Raw genomic sequence first — 16,492 nt, 5'->3', positions numbered from 1 at the left:
GATTAGTTGTTATCTCCCTAAAACTGTTCTGCACCGTTAACCAACACAACTGAATTATACATGGGCAAATTTCTGAAATGCTATTTTAATGTATTTTTTAAATTCTGCATCTTTAAACCATTGGTGGACTGAAGGGGATCCAGGACAGATGTGAAATGACCAGGAATGAGGTAATTCTAGGAGTCCGGGCAAGAGAAGATGAACTCAGGACTGACTGCAGGTGAAGGGAAAGGAAAGGCCGGGGTGAGGCCAAGCCTGACAGCCTGCACAGGCAGGTAAATGCTGTGCCTGCCGTTAACTGTGCAGAAGGACGGGGCTTCTTCCCTCTTGCCCTGTGGGGGCTGTCGGGAGGGGTTGACACAAGGGAGGAGGCAAGATCATGAGCTTGTTTCGACCAAGCTGAATTTGAGGAAACTTTGAGACACACCAGTGAAGGGGGCAAGTAGACAGGGGCCTGGAACTCAGAGCCCTAGGCCAGAGAAATCAATTGCTGAGCTCCTGTGTTGGGATAGTAACCGTAGCCATGGATATGAATGAAATCAGATAGGGAGAGAGCATAGAGTCAAATTAAAGCCTAGGGTGATACGCAGATTGGCTTTATCATTTTATGACTGCACAATGGAAAATTAACCCCCAAGGATCTCAGAAAGAATATTCCTTGAGCTAAGAGGGAGCAGAGGGACAGTGAGAATTCATGTCCAGTACTTCTGATGCTTAGAGCATAGTCCCTTTCCTATGATAATGCAATGGCTTGGCTTAGTCTTTGTGTGTTTTCTGTGTGTGTGTGTGTGTGTGTGTGTGTGTGTGAATATGTTCATGTGTGTTCTACATATGACATAGACACATACATCTGAATATGTATGTAAATGACGTGATTGGGAAACACAGGGGTACCTGCCCTGTAAACTCGATCCTTAAATGGTACAGCTGGTCTACCCACCCATCGGCTCTCACGCGATCCTGGTACATATTTAACAGTAGAGCTGAGGGTGAGCTGTGTAGGAGAAGACAAAGGCCTCGCTTTGCACTTCCCATCACTTTCACAGCCTGAGTTCACCATGCGCTTCATTTTTAAAGCACGATGATTTGTTTCCAACAGGCAGAGCAACTCGGAGTCTATAAAAGGGCACCCAGGGATAATGCGGTGAATGAACGCCAAGCAGTGTCACCTTATTTATGTCCGTATTTCTTTCACGTACTTACTAATAACCCTCGACTGTATCTGCGTCTGTTGGGATACACGATGATGGATTTCTGATCCACTTTGCGTAGAAACCAGAGCGGCAGCTTCTTCTCTAAGTTGGTGTGAAGTTCCACCTAACATGCATTTTGGATTTACAGGTAGGAATCATTAGTTAGCATCTGGAATTCTTACATGGCACAGAAGCAATTGTCAGTACCACCAGCTGGAAACCTACTCCTGTGTCCTGATTTTCGCACGAGCAGCCAGGCTGCCAGGTTCCTTCGCCCCTAGTTCCTGGTCTCCATCCCTCCCTCTCAGCCCATCTACTGACAAGACAGGCGGGCTACCTGGCCGGCCACATGGTGACATGAAAAGAGGCTCAGGCCATTGCTCAATGACTCTGCTGAGACGGTTGCAGGAAATGCTGGTCATGTTTGCTTCTCTGACTGCAGCAAGCACAGAAGTGCTTAGCCCTGAGACAGCACCCATGTTCAACAGCTGTTCTCAGAAACCAGTGCTGTCATCTGCGCATAATGAGGAAGGGGCTCCTTTCCATTGGTTTTAAGGCAACGGGACTTACCTGCATAGCAATCCTCTTCAACAGTGCGTGCTTCTGCACCTCCGCAATATCCCCAACTGCCAAGCCGATCTGAGGGACAACACAGCGTTGAATCACTGGTTTCATGGCTGCCCTAAAGATGCACGTGAATTCTCTCTGGCTGTCATGGGGGAGCGGGTATGGAATGTACACGTAGTGGCCTCAGAACACTTTTTTGTGGAAACGCCTCACAGAAAACCACAAAGCCCAGGTACCTTTGTAACAACGATGGCCGCCTTGGTGCATCAAGTAATCTTAAGTGTTATCGTGAAAAGTTAAGACATACAAATTAATCTGAAATTCATTGTAATTTAAAGTAAATATTTGTTCTTTTTGGAGAGGACGGGGTGATGGGACATCAAATGCAGTTGGTAGAGCCCTGCAGTGTGGTTGAGAACTCCACGCATTGAGCATCTGGGAGGTGTAGGAATTAATATCTTACATATGTGTAGCAGGAAAAGGTACACTTTTTAGAGGTGGGTGAGGCTCTGGTTGAAAAAAGAAAAGTCTAGAAATCCATGGCTCAATAGAATTAGGTGAGGGGAAGGTGTCAGCTCAGTGCTCCTCAATCCAAATGGAATCAGCTCACATTCACTCACTCTTTCATTATTTGTTAGACACTCAGTACTTGTCTGTGCCGAACCAGCCCCCTGCTTGCTGCAGCCCAAGAGGAAAAGCCAGTCCCAGCTGTCAAGGGGCTCAAAGCCAACTAAGCTGCACGAGAGAAGGACTCCATCTGTCCAGGTCACCACCATATACCCAGGGCTGAGAATAGTACAGGGCACATAGTAGGCACACAGAAGGGCTGCTGAATGAATGAACAGTGAGAGAGTATATTCTCGGGTGTCCAAATAACTAGCACTGAGAACCATATAGAGTCAGCAAGTAGGTTTTTGGAAGGAGAATGCGTTTTTGCTTTTTAATTTGCAAGCCTTGAGACGGGCCTTCTCTCTTGATCAGCCCCCATCAAAGCCTGCGGTCTTATAACTGTGCTTCATACATCAGATACTTGCCGGGGCTCTGAAGACATCTGAGCCCCTGAGTCACAGACTTATAGCTTATGAGTCACTGCGCCTGTGAGTCTAATTATAATTTGTCACTAATATAAGTTAATGATATCAATCAAATACTATTACTATTTAATAGCAGCCAATACTTATTGCATGTATATCATGTTTGAAGGGCTTTGTCTGAGCTCATTTCATACTCACAATAGCCTAGGAAGTAGACTTTATTATTATATTTCTCTGATCTGTGTCCTCAAAACCAAGATCATGCAAAGAAGGGGCACCAGATTCAGACGAGGGTGACCGAGGTGGGGAAGCTGGTTAGGAAAGTCTGCCCAGGAGAGATGACGCTGGAGCTGAATGCTGAAAGCTTGGAAAGATGGGCGGCTTCCCAGGAAAAGGGAGAGCAGAGCCCAGGAGGCAGGAAGGGGGGCCTGGCACACCGAGAATGGGCATAGTATTTGGGTAAGTCCTGCAGACACGGAGCAGCTGCATAAGATCTGGGTGAGTTCCAGGTCACAAGGACCCTTGCGTGCTGTGCTCGTGGGTTTAGACCAACTGAACCTTTGGAAGCGTCATTGGAAAAAACCTGAAAGAGCCACTGACGGGCCCAGCTTTTCATTATCAGAATATCACTGTGGTGACAATTTGCAGGAGGGATGAGACCGAGAAGTGAGATAAGATGGAGAGACTTCTGTCTCTGCAGCAGGGTGGATGGAAAACCATGAAGGCACAAGCCAGGGGGAAGTGGCTGTAAGAGGCAAACGCTTATTGGAAGAACTGAGGAAAAGGAGGGTGGGTGCATGCAGACTATCTTCCATTGTCAGACTCAGAGAAAGTATACTGAGCATGTGCATGTATGAATCAATGAATTAGGAGAAGGCATGCCCTGTGATGCCAGCTAGGGCTCTCCATGGACCGGAGCTGCCCATGGCGGGAGCAAGTTCTCGGTGGAAGGGCGTGGTCTCGTCTGCTGAGCGTGGTCAGCTGTTGGTCAAGAGGTGGCACCTGCACGAGAGGCTCTTCCCCACTTAAATCTCTGGTCCATGAGAAACTCGGGAGTAGAGATGAGCTGTCACTCCTTCACTCCGTGCAAGTGTCTGCCTAATCTTTGACCTCCCTCTTGACACCCCACAGCAGCACACACTACTCATCTCTACTTCTTTATTCTACTTTCATAATCCTTCATAGTATTTACCACCCCCAAGGCATCATGCTGCGTGTTTATTTGTTTACTACTTCACTTCGTGACTAGTTGATGCTCCTGTGAGGACTGGGTGTCCATTTGTTTTGTTCCCAGGGCCTGGATCAGTGTCTGGCATTTAGAAGATTCCTTTTTTCTTTTAATAGGTTTTTTTTTTTTTTTTAAATAGGTTTTTTTTTTTTTTAACATTTTTTAAATTAGTTTCAGGTGCACAAAACAATGTACTAGTTAGACATTTATCATTTATATCCCTCACACAGTGACGACCCCCCTCCCCCCATGGATTTGCCAAGGGAATGCATCTTTACATCCTCTGGGCCCCACACTGTGCCTGGCACACCCAAGGCACTAAATGAATGTTGACCAAATGAATTTTCTAGGTGTCCCTTTTCCCTTCATGGAGGGAGATTAAGGAGGCTGAGATTAATTATCGTAATTAAGTGCCGCAACTGATCAACCAACAGGAAATACGAGGATAAATTACTCACCAGTAAATTCATGAGGACAATTGGGACAAACATGGTGAAGATAATAAGTTGGGCAAAGGACAGAATTGGATATGCCAGTTCATTTCTCAAAAATGGTTCTAGGAAGGCATCACGATAATTAATATCTCCCAGCATCATGCTGAAGGTCTGGATGATAGAAAGCACTGGAGAGCTGAAAGCATCCTGAGGAAAGACAGGAAGGCAAGAATGACGTGCAAAGTGCATACAATGGGAAAATGTTTCCTGGAGAGTAAAAAGATAAAAATCATAGTTCAAATATTTTTTAAAGTCATAGCACTATCGCTACTAAAATACAGTGATGAGAGCTACTAGTAAACTGGTGGCACAGTCATAAAAACGATCTTTTCTACACATACCACAAATCACCATGCACTATACGGAAACTTTCTGACCACGGAAAAAGTCACTTAGTAGGATTCTACTGTTTCCTGCTGTAACAATCGGTTGAATGTTAATACATCAGGTAAAATGAACGTGTACAAATGTGGTTGTGTTATTACTAATTTTCTACACCACTAAGATTTAAGGATAAATGTAGGTTCCCCAGTAGTCACAGCAACAAAAGCAACCAGCTACCTCACCTGTATACTCAGGAGGACGTAAAAGCTGAGTCCGAAAGCCAAAAGCAGGAAGATAAACACGACGGTAGATCTCAACAGAGTCTTCATAATTACCTCCAACATAACGATGAAAATGCCACAGTTTTCAAATCTAGGGAAATTTGAAAAAGGAAAATATTTATTCACTTTTCTGGTCCAAGGGTATTTCGTTCAGTGTCAGTGTTTCTCAAGCCCTAGGCACGAGTCTTCACAGATCAGCTCACTGAGGCCAGTGCTTTTAAAAGGGAGACATGAGACTCCCTGGTTGAGTCTGATGTTCAAGCTGTTTAGCAGCCTGCTTTGTTTCTTCTTTTTTTTCCCCCTTCTTGTTCATGTTTAATTGTTTTACGCCTTGACCACTGGACATTCCTTCAACCTGAGTAGAAGAGAGAAGTCAGAGCTTCCTGGGATCAGAGAATGCTGCCATGCGCTTGACCGGGGGCTGGAGATGAGCTGTGTGGCCTCTGGTGGGGAGTGAGCTCAGACACCCCAAGGCCCCTGCCCCCGGGCATATCCACGGGGCACATTCGCCATCCTCCCAGCTTCCCGAGCTTTCCTTTTTCTCCCACAGCAACCTACACTGTGAAAGGTTTGGGGAGAGGATGGGTGTCATCTGGGCATGACCTTGTACTTTTCCTTCCGTAAAGATGCTGCCTTAAAAGGGAAGTCACACGATTTTAAAGCTGAAAGGGACTTCTGAGGTCTTAGGAACTAAGTTCCCAGAGACACCCAGCAATGGTTTAAGGTCACTGAAGAAAACAAACCCAAGCCATGGCACTGCCTGCACCTACCTGGAAGCCTCTTGACTTCAAGGCCACTGTCCTTCCCACCCTCTCCGGTCCTTTCCAGGAGGCGGGGTTCAACCCACAGCACTGAGCTCACGACCCAGCAATGCAGACTGTACAGTGGGAAAGGCATGTCGCTGAGGTCGGAAAGACCCTGGTCAAATACCTCCATCTGACCTCCTAGCTGAGATCTTGGCCAAGTTCCTTAACTCAGGTCTTCAGCTTCTGTTTTTACACACTGAGTAATCACGTTTCTCTCTTGTTATTATAAAGATTATGGGAAATAACTTATTCAGCTCAACAACTGTGGGAGGTAGGGGAGCTGAGCTCTTTCTTCCCCCTCTAGAATCCTTGTAATTTAAAGTAAATGCTTACTAAATAATACCAGGCAAAACAAAATTAGCCGACACTTTTATTCCTGTTTACTCCCCACATTTAATGCAGATTTGTCAAAACCTGTGGTTCTTGTCCCAGGGTGATTTTGCCATCCAGAGGATAGTTGGCAATTTTCTGGAGACATTTTTTGTCACCTGGGTGGGGGATGGTTGCTACTGGCACCCAGTGGGCAGAGGCCAGAGATGCTGCTAAACGTTCTGCAGTGCACAGGTGAGCCCCCCACCCCCACAGCAAAGAATTATCTGGCCCCAAATTTCAGTAGTGCCAAGGTGGAGAGAAACCCTGGTCTACACTCTGAACTCCAAATCTCCCTCCCCTTTTCCTCGATAGTATATAAAAAATATCTTCCTGGTCTAAACAATTGGTAAAGGAATAAGCCAGCTATACGTTTATGGTAGTTATAGTCTTCTTTTGATATTAAAAATGCCTGTAGGATGTAGAATTCCTCCCAGATGGTTTTACCTCTGAAGATAAAATAAGAAGTTCATCCAGTACAAGTAAATAGCAATCGCCCCACACTGCCACTGCACGTGAGCTGGAATACCCATGAACAAGGGCGACACGAAAATGATGCTGGTGGTGTAGATAATCCATTCAATTCCATTGCTGTGATCCAGAAAGTAATTCCTTTTCTGGGGTTGAAAAGAATGAAGAATTACTACATGGAGAGACCAAGACGTGGCACCTTTTGGACTCTTATATATACGTATGTAACTAGTAACCATATTTTTCTGGTGTTGCAGCCGTGGAGATGTTTAGGACCAAGGAGCCAGCCCTTGCCATCCCGGACTGAACTCAGAGCCCTGGGTATGTATCATTGTTGGAGGTGGCTCGGCCTCTTCTCGTGACCTGTCACTTTGAGAGTCTGATGCCTAAGGAAATTCTACGAGTGTCTGGGTTTTCCTATAGAGTCCACTCCATCTCAAGGGAGCTCCAGGGGGCCTGCAAGTTAGTCATTGCTTCCTGCCTGTATGTGGACATACATATGGATTTCTCAGCATACAAATGAACCCAAGCTGCTTCCCAGGAGGTCTGAGACCTGTGCTAAGACTCAATTACCATAATGGTGTGGTGTCATTTCCCATTCTTAAAGATATCATGTAAAGTAGACCATTTAAATATCCATTAGAAAATGGGGACACCAGATCTGATAGAGAAATCATATAATTTTACAGTTCACAATCTGTAATTCTCATGTGTAAAAATGAAAATAATGATAAGAGAGATTAAATAATATGCCCTAAATCATTTAACATACAATGGAACTACAGAGTCTAAGTCAGAATTGTGGCAATTACTGAAAGTATATATATAAAAGTACTTGCAATGTGTATATGAAACAAATGCACAGCACGATTATATCATGCAAACACTCGTGGGCTCATACTATGTAACAAAGTAGATTTTCACTGAAAATGAGGAAGTGTATAAAAGGTATAGAAATTATTTAAAAATAACAAAAAATACCCCCAAATTCACAAAAAGCATACCCCCAAAATGAAAAATAAGACTCAGAAATAAAAGAGTGATGCCATTTATCAACCAGAGTAAGGACGTGCAGATAATTTACATAATTCTTGGGTCTGATCTGAACTCAGTTCACCCATTTACAAAAGTAGAATATAAAGTAAAAATTGTGTTATAAAAAGTTCCCAAATTGTATTATAACTTGAAATTTTATCCAGTTAAGAAAAGTATCCCTGTTAAGAAAGGAATTCAAAGAAAGACCCATTTGAAATGGAGTCTCGAGCCAAGAAAGATTTTTTTTTAATTTTATTAAATTTATTGGGAGTGATATTGGTTAATAAAATTATACAGGTTTCAAGTGTACAATTCTATAAACAGTTACATTCTAAATGATCAAATTCAAAATCTAATTATTCTGTTAGCAAAATATTAAACCAATATCAGAGAAAACACAGAAAAGTTATTCTTAAGTTCATTTGTAACAAGGCAGACCTGTACAGCTTAGTAAAATGGTAGCATCTCTGCTTTAGATATTTCAAATAGACCAGCTAGCACAGGGAGCACACGTAAAATCATGTGAATTCTACATTTTAAAAAGCTTATGCTTGGTATTTCCAAACTATACATTTGTCAAAGTATGTGATTTTTATTCTGACGTATATCGTTTCAATAATAGTTTAGCAATTTATGTTCTGCCTATTAAAATTTTTACAACTTCAGAGATATAAAATGTATTGTGTACCTGTTGGAAAATTTGGATCAGTTCTTTGCAATATCCAAATAAACTTGATAAAAAAACTAAAATCATACAAACTTTTATCGGGTAGGAATTCTGAAACAAACAAAAAAAAATGTATAAGATAAGCAGTTATGAGGACATACATTAAAACAGCACTGTAACTGCTTTATAATTTCCACAATTAAATATTTGTTTTCCTTTTGCTTCATTTCTATGTACTGCCCAGATTTGCTTTCAGCAGAAAATTACTATGGTGCTAATATGAAGACAACACATACTCATTTCATAATGTCCTCACGAAGAGAGGCTCAAAAATCGCAAACTGAATTCTAAAGGTAAATGAATCCATAGACCTATCTAAAACACTGTTTTACTGTGGTAAAATGCATGTAATACAAAATTTACCATTTTAAAAGTTTTACATTTTAAGTGTATATTTTAAAATGTACAGTTCTGTGGCATTGAGTACATTCACAATGTTAGGCAACCGTCACCACCATCAGTTCCATAGCTGCTTCATTACCCCAAACGGACCTCTGGACCACTAAGCATCACCCTCTCTCCCACAGTCCCTGGCAGCCACAAATCCACTTTATCCTTCAGCATTCAAGCTAGCATCTCATATATGTCAATTCCTGCTAAATTTATTTACAAACTCATTTATTGATCTATTTATTTATCTCCCCCCTCATTCAACAAAGGATTTTCGAAGAAATTGCTACTGTATATGAATTCTGTAGGCTATTTATAATCAGAATCCTGGTAGTTCAGATTTAGTATGGGGTTAGTATTCCTAACGGGGGAAAAACATACTTTTGATAACCCTTTATTTTAAAAACTTGAAATGTGGGCAATACCTTGGTGTCTAGTATTTCTGAATGATCGCTAGTTTCATTGATGATTCCAGTTGAGTTGAAAGCCATACCTGGCTTTATATTGATAACAAGGAAGGTCATAGGCAGGAGACCAAGACAGTAAGATCCTAGGTTCAGAAGATGGGCTCTAAACCCATAAGCTAACCTAACAACAACAACAAAAGTAACCATAGTTGAGTAATTTCAACAAAAAATATTTCCTTCAGATACCTGTAGAAAAAGCAGTTATGATCTCGCTCAGAAATCTATCCGATAAATCCACTGAATTTTAGAACCAAGATCTTCAAATTCACCTTTTTCATTTTCAAAACAGGAATCTCAACTTCCTAGTAAATCATGACTTACTTAAAATCTCTCACCAATTAATGGAAGAACAGAGACATGAGCTCATATCTTCTGACTTCAAATTGATTGGTCCTCCTGGGAACACACCTCTCTCTTCACTGTCCACTAAACTACAGGGATGCTTCTCATTGTCCTATACAGTGATTTCCTCCCTCCCCCAATATTTAATTTAATGTCAAAAATAATACCAGTATTTTTAATACTAAAATTTGCCTTCAACACATTTCTTTTTCAAAGTGTAAAACATTAAAACAATCAAATGTAAAACACTGAAATATCATTAAAACATAATTATTTAGAAGACTTTTTTTTTTAAGGCCAGCACAGCTCACAGTGGCTCATGCGGGGATTGAACCGGCAACCTTGGTGTTATTAGCACCGCGCTCTAACCAGCTGAGCTAACCGGCCACCCCATAGAAGATTTTTAATAAATTTAATGGCGGTATCTTTAAAAAAAATAATACTTAATGCTCACCATTTCATAAGTAAATATTCTTTACACACAGGATGGTTGAGAAGCTCTATGCGGTTGTGTTGTACCATTGCCTGAGAAATAAGGACAGATCAATAAAAATACAATCATATGAAACTACTGAATATAAACTTAAGCTTTTTGTTTGCTGGTTTTATAACTTTCTTTGATATTATGAAAGTAACAAGTGTTTATTTTAGAAAATTTGAAAACCCCAAAAATACATCAAGGATATATTTTCTAAAAAAACACAAGCTAGAGAGAACCATTTTATACAGAGGCAAGTATTTGATTCAGGTTGTCGCTTCAGTTTCTTACTAGTTGAGCTAGCAGAAACTTTTCAATCTTATACAAAGTTACAACTGGAAAGGACATTACAGATAAATGAGCAAAAGCTACACCCTTGGTCCTTCCTCGAAGACACTCAGGCTTATCTTTCTAGAAGGACATTAAATAGTAAAGTACACATGATAGTAGTTACATTAGCCTGTAGATTATAAATTTTCATGAGTTGTTAGGAACTAATCATATCTATTTCCAAATTAATTTTTAATTATTCAAGAAGTACACAGAGGAAGTCATGTCAGCAAGATGGCGGAATGGGAAGTCCCAGACCCTCCTTCACCCACGGGGACAGGAGACATCAACTTAGTGACAATATGTATGTGGACCAACTGACTTTGTGAGAAATCCAGAAACCAGGTAAGAGGTTCCTGCAGCCCAGGTGAGCGTATCGCCAAGAACCACATCAAAGATAGTAGGAAAATTCATGGCATTTACTCCCCATAGCCCGTCCCCCAGCATAGAGCAGTGAGACCAAGAGAAACCTCCCAACTCCTGGCTTCTCCCTGAGGAGGGAAAGAGGATGGGACATAGGTCTAGTGTTCTAACTTCCCAGGGGGCGGTCCAAGGAACTTGTTTCTGTCTGTCCTGGATGTAAGCGCAGACAAGTCCGTCTGGACTTTCAGACTTCTGTGCACAATGATTTTCTATACCACACAAGCTATCCCTCCAGAAGATCCCCACTCAGCTGTCTTAGAACTAAGGCAAGACTGTTAGGTTATTAAGGCACGATTCAGTCATGTGCTGATATGTCACCCACTGAGCTGGTGTATTTCTTCAAGTGAACGTGTTTCATAGAAAGTATATTGTGTCTATATTCTATAGAGTCTGTTTCTTTTTTAAAGCCACAAAGATTTTATTTCCTCTTATTCTCATTCTGGTGGTTGAGACTATCTTTCTGATATAGAAGTATTGCCTGTTCTTTAAATTATAATGAAGAAAAACTCCACATACACAAACATTTTCTAAGTATAACTGTAATATAATGACTTTTAAGTCACTTGGGTATCGTCTCAGCCATAATAAGAACTGCAAAACATAATATGCTTCAGCAGAGAGCAAGTGTGAGAGTCACTTGCCATCACCAGCCATATGGGCATGAAATCCATATGACTCTGCTTCCTTCACCCTCCAGGTACTCAGTAAGCCTTCCACATTTCACTTTAGGTGATAGTCACTACCATGGTCTGTACCAAAGGCTTGCACATAGGGAAATGAAGATTCTTAGTTGGTCTACACCAGCAGTGTCCAATGGAACTCTCTGAAATGATGGAAAGGTCCTGTATTTCTGCTATTGAATATGAGAACCACGGAACACGTAGGCTCCTGAGTGCTAAAAATGCAGCTACTGCAAATGGATACATGGATTTTTAATTTTATTTGATGTTAATTTGTCACATGTGGCTCATGGTTCCCATTTCAGATCCTAGACCACAATTTACAAATCCAACACTCAACTATGTTTTCTTTTGCATGCCCACAACTTTATTTGTGGTCAATATTTATGCAAGTCTGGGCTGCCATTCCCACGTGGCAACAATTTGTTGAAACTAGTAACCAATGTCCTTTTAGATGAGGAACCCACTCATCTTACCTGTTTCCTCTGCAGTTATTTGAGTTCGAGAAGCCAGGAGTTGGGAGGCCTTTAAAGCCTCTTCTCAGATTGGGTTTGCTCTTCCAGAAGGATCTAAGAGCTTCTGAGAGGTCAGAGTTCGCCATAGAGAGCCCAGTGGTTGGCTGAACTTGGAAGCTATGAATGTGAACCCCTGCATTTTCCTCTGGCGTGCACTGGAGGAAACTCTTGGATACGTATGTCTACATTTAGGTGGACAGCCTGGGTTGTTCATGGTTTACTGGATTCTGGGTTGGGGCAGGTTTAACATGACCATTAGGACCCTAGATACAGAGTGTGGAACTTTAAGGGGACCAAATTACAGCAATTGTACAAAATGATTGCCTTCTTTACTAAAAAATAAAGGGTTGGGCCACATGGCAGACAGATATAAAACTATGAATCTGGAATTCTTTCCAGGCCCCTTCCGGAATTGTTGTACCAAAACGTTACAGAACCATGTGGAAACTACCTAGATAATGAAAACACTGGACTTACATTGAGGGTTGTGAGAGGCTCATATGTAACCACATCCTCTGCAGACGTTTTTCTGGTGTATTCTAATGGCTCCTGAAGATATATGAAATTATACTCAATCTGTAGGAGATATATATATATATATTTTTAAATGACAGTCTAGTGTAGACCTCAAACATGTTCTTGACAAGTCACATACACAAGCCGACAATTCTGCTGAAAATTAAGTGACTTAAATAAAGTTGAGTCATGTCCTACGAAGAAAAGTAAATCGAGTTATTGCATCTTCGTTTCAAAAATAAATATCCCCAAAAGCTGTTATTCGATTGATTTTTAACTCAGAGTCATGGGAAAAGATGAATTCTCAAAAGATCACTTAGACCTTTTAGAACTGTATTCTTCAGGCAGTACTATCCAAGAAAATATAAAGACTATAAACAACCCTAAATTATGCTCTTAAGAACGATTACAATATTGGGGGAAACTGAGTATCTAAGGGCGAAATTCTCATAAGTAGATTATATAATGATACAGCAAATGAAGACAATAAATACCATTTTTTGAGATTGTGGAACTCTAGTCACCTTTTTAATGTTCTTTAAAGTATTAAAATAAACTTCAAATTATTATGGTAAAATAAACTTACGTGGTAGTCTTGGCAGGACTTTTCTTCTGTGGAAGGCATCATGCAAAAATCTAAAAGTACCTTTGGGAAAGGAAAAATGGCTAAGATACTAGGCAGGTGACTAGGAAGGAGACAGGATTTGACCCTGTTTCCAAAAGAACACCCGAGCTATCCCCTTCCTTTGCTTCTGGTACCTCAAAGGTAAACTATAATTCATGTCATTCAGTAAGAGTTTAAAAAAATCAAATGTTACAATTATCCCTGCATGCCTCAGAAATATTAAGTGATTCTGAAAAATACCGTATGCTTGAGAAGGGAATTGTGTTTACTAAAATTTGAGTAAGAAATATTGCATTAGTTTTGCGTAAGATTTGATGTCTTGCTGGGCTTCTACAGCGTATCCAGGTAAGTAAGGCTTCGCTCAGCATCTCATCGTGACCATGCCCTGCCCCTAATCAGCTTGCAGCTGAGCTCTGGGGTCTTCCTTTGGCCACGGTGCACCGTGCATGCTTGAGCCTGGAGTAAGTACTGTGTTTGCGTCTGTACCTCTCTTGCTGAGCCGCACTGACAAAGGGTGCATCAGAGTGGTGTGCACAGGATGGTGAGGGAGAGGTATTACAAGGAGAAATACTAAAGGCCCTCCAGAAGCCGAACAAAGGGCGAAAACACTGAAGGGTCCTTAGAGCCACCCGAGGATGTGTGGGAACAAATGTTCTTGTGGAGTCCCTGTCTACGCAAACAATTTGTCACCCCAAATCTGTGTGTCAGCACCTAGAAAGGTGGTCCAAATTCATGATCCCAAGAAAGAAATACTGCCCAGTCAAGCTGCCCATCTGGACACAAGGTCGCAGATGACCCCCAGAGTTCCTGGGGCATCTGGTCAATCCCACATGAAGGACGAAAGGGTGAAAGGTTGGACAGTACCGGGAAGGGGAGAATCAGGGAGCCGGGCCCCACTGGAGGGCACTGCTGGCTTGGCTGGACTCAACACCAGAGGGCCCTAAAAACTTCAAGGAAGTCTGTGTGGGTGACGAGATAGTTGGTGACGTCATAGGTATCATGAAAATAAAGGCAAAATTCGTCAGTAGTTCTGTACGAGGCAGAACTGGAGAGACAGGTCTGGTTGTTCAAGTTCAAGTTCGAGAGCTTTGGGATAATCAGCATAGGCAAATAAAGGATGGGTTGTGTGTGTGGGTGGGGAGTAAGGTACAGGGGGCGCGGTTGTCTAAATTACTCAAATGTGTGAAGTGAGGCTAAATTAAGCTCCCCTGTTTTTAAAACTTTTTTCACAATACTAAAATACAAAGTCATTACAGAAAACTAACTAGAAATTATATGGTAGCATAAAAAAGAGAAGAAAAACCAACCACAATCCTACACCTGTGATAATTGTTATTAACATGTTGGTATATCTTTTTCAATTCTTTTCTATATTTTCCGTATGGGGGTATTTTTAACATACATTTTTTACTAATAATAATGCTGCAGGAAACATCATTGTTTATAAATCTGTCTGTCTCTCTGATTCTTCATTCAGACAGATTGGAACAAGTGAGCAAGAAAGTCTGAGGCCATTTTCTTTCCCGAATATTTATGTGCTCTCTGATGAAATCTATCCACCTTAAATGCTAATTGATGCACCCGACCGGTTCCCACACCATTAGATATTATAAAGAGAAAAATACACATGAAGCACTTAGCACGTACTACGTGCCTGTTGAGTAAATAAAAAGTTTTACTTGTGGTATAGTATTAATAACCACATAAGCAGCATAAAAATAGTAGGATGTGTAACATGGGCCAAGCACTCTCCTAAATACTTTATATATTTGACCTCTAATTTTTGTAATCACTTTGCAATATCAGTGTCAGCATCACTGCTGTAGAGGTAACAAAAACAGAAAATGAAGCTCAGAGAGGTCAAATGACTTGCCTAAAGTAGCAGAGCAAGGGGCAGAGCCTGAACTAGGTCCCAGGGCCACCAGGCTCCAAATCTGGTCCTCGATTCTCAGTGTCACTATGTCTCACTGCTTCATCCTGTGTTTGAATACATTTTTCCCTATGAATGACATCTGAAGTCATTCCCCTTTTCTCGATGTCTGCCCCAGTCCTCAAATCTCAGCTTTCCCGGGAGGTCTTTTCTCTGCGTCCTTTAGCTCTCACATGCTCCACAGTTTGTTGGCATTTCTCTAGTGGATGTCCGGTCATGTGCTGGGTTTACTCTCACACAGAGAATCACACATTCAGAGGCTCACAGAGACCAGGCTAGCAGTGTAAACGAATGAACTGTGCGACCTTTAAGAGCTCTTCCACATTCTTCTTGAAACATGGGCTCTCTGAAGGCCGCTTTTATCTTCACACTTTGGATAGAGGCATGTATCGAGAAATCTCTCTCTACTACAAGGAAAGCAATTGCACAAGAATGGCAATACCTGGCAACTAATACCAGGCTTTAGAGCTGGTATACATAAGGAAGAGGTGGGTGTGCCAAATGGGCGGGTGCTTGCCCATCTGAAGGAAGCAGCTGCTACTCGCCCAGCGATTTCTGCCTTGTGAGAAGGTAGCCCAGATCTTCTGATTTTTACAGGAAGCCAGATAATCCAGATCCTTAAGGGAGGATCCTGGCTTTAAATATTAACAACTAATGCAAATTTGAAACAATAACATGCATTCCATTAAAAAACACATCTGGAAGATTTATTGGGCCAGCAACCACCATTAGTAGTCTCTGCTCTAGACTTGGATTACTTGAAGAAAAAAAATCTGTTGCCCATCTTTCCCTATAGTTCACACAACAACTAACAGACTCCTTCAATCCAAGTAGGTCGTTTTTCAATACTTGTTGGCTAACTTCCCCTATATCCTATAGAAAACTAGAAACTTTATTTTTGCAAATGGAAATTATTATTATTTAGGTTGTGATTACAATAAATCCTCACATTATATTATATGCCAAGCATATACTCAGAAGGAGTTTTGTGTGGACAGCTTACTTTCATGCATTCAGGGAGGTATTCTACCATTTCCATGATTGGACATTTATTGCTTGGAGAATTATGATGAAAAACCTTAATACATTCTTCCCATCTGTAAAAAAAAAACAGACAGACAAAGAAAAACAAACACAAGTCTTAATCCTTCTGTGCTGCACAACAACAAAGCTGCCAGTTGATGTTCAAGATTATTCTTTAGGAGAAACCTGAGTCGGTTCTGATGGAAGCAATATTGGAACTACGGTCAATTCATGGACAGGGTCT

General features: G+C 41.4%; 1 protein-coding gene and 1 long non-coding RNA gene across 3 annotated transcripts in view; one reads left to right on the top strand and one right to left on the bottom strand.

The window, feature by feature from the left end:
• Positions 1 to 16,492, bottom strand: part of TRPA1 (transient receptor potential cation channel subfamily A member 1) — a 46,593-nt gene that overhangs the window by 1,855 nt on the left and 28,246 nt on the right. Inside the window, exons 15-25 of the mRNA XM_074318641.2 lie at positions 16,229 to 16,322; positions 13,257 to 13,316; positions 12,632 to 12,730; positions 10,183 to 10,253; positions 9,345 to 9,507; positions 8,491 to 8,580; positions 6,744 to 6,913; positions 5,083 to 5,212; positions 4,481 to 4,663; positions 1,764 to 1,832; positions 1,204 to 1,317 (exon numbers count right to left, since the gene is read on the bottom strand). Coding sequence (XP_074174742.2) covers positions 1,204 to 1,317; positions 1,764 to 1,832; positions 4,481 to 4,663; positions 5,083 to 5,212; positions 6,744 to 6,913; positions 8,491 to 8,580; positions 9,345 to 9,507; positions 10,183 to 10,253; positions 12,632 to 12,730; positions 13,257 to 13,316; positions 16,229 to 16,322 — 1,243 coding nt within the window. The remainder of the gene's footprint in view (positions 1 to 1,203; positions 1,318 to 1,763; positions 1,833 to 4,480; positions 4,664 to 5,082; positions 5,213 to 6,743; positions 6,914 to 8,490; positions 8,581 to 9,344; positions 9,508 to 10,182; positions 10,254 to 12,631; positions 12,731 to 13,256; positions 13,317 to 16,228; positions 16,323 to 16,492) is intronic.
• On the top strand, positions 1,313 to 10,886 carry LOC148757633 (uncharacterized). Of its 2 annotated transcripts, none has more exons than XR_016021690.1 (4): positions 1,313 to 1,887; positions 7,025 to 7,088; positions 8,714 to 8,822; positions 10,742 to 10,886. It is a non-coding gene; the product is annotated as an uncharacterized LOC148757633 (long non-coding RNA). The 2 variants fall into 2 exon arrangements; XR_016021691.1 differs by lacking the exon at positions 10,742 to 10,886 and adding an exon at positions 10,025 to 10,147.

This window comes from Rhinolophus sinicus, chromosome 7, assembly GCF_057876585.1.
Source record: "Rhinolophus sinicus isolate RSI-liver-muscle chromosome 7, RSI-T2T, whole genome shotgun sequence".
NCBI lineage: Eukaryota > Metazoa > Chordata > Mammalia > Chiroptera > Rhinolophidae > Rhinolophus > Rhinolophus sinicus.
This window is presented reverse-complemented; position numbering and strand designations above follow the sequence as displayed.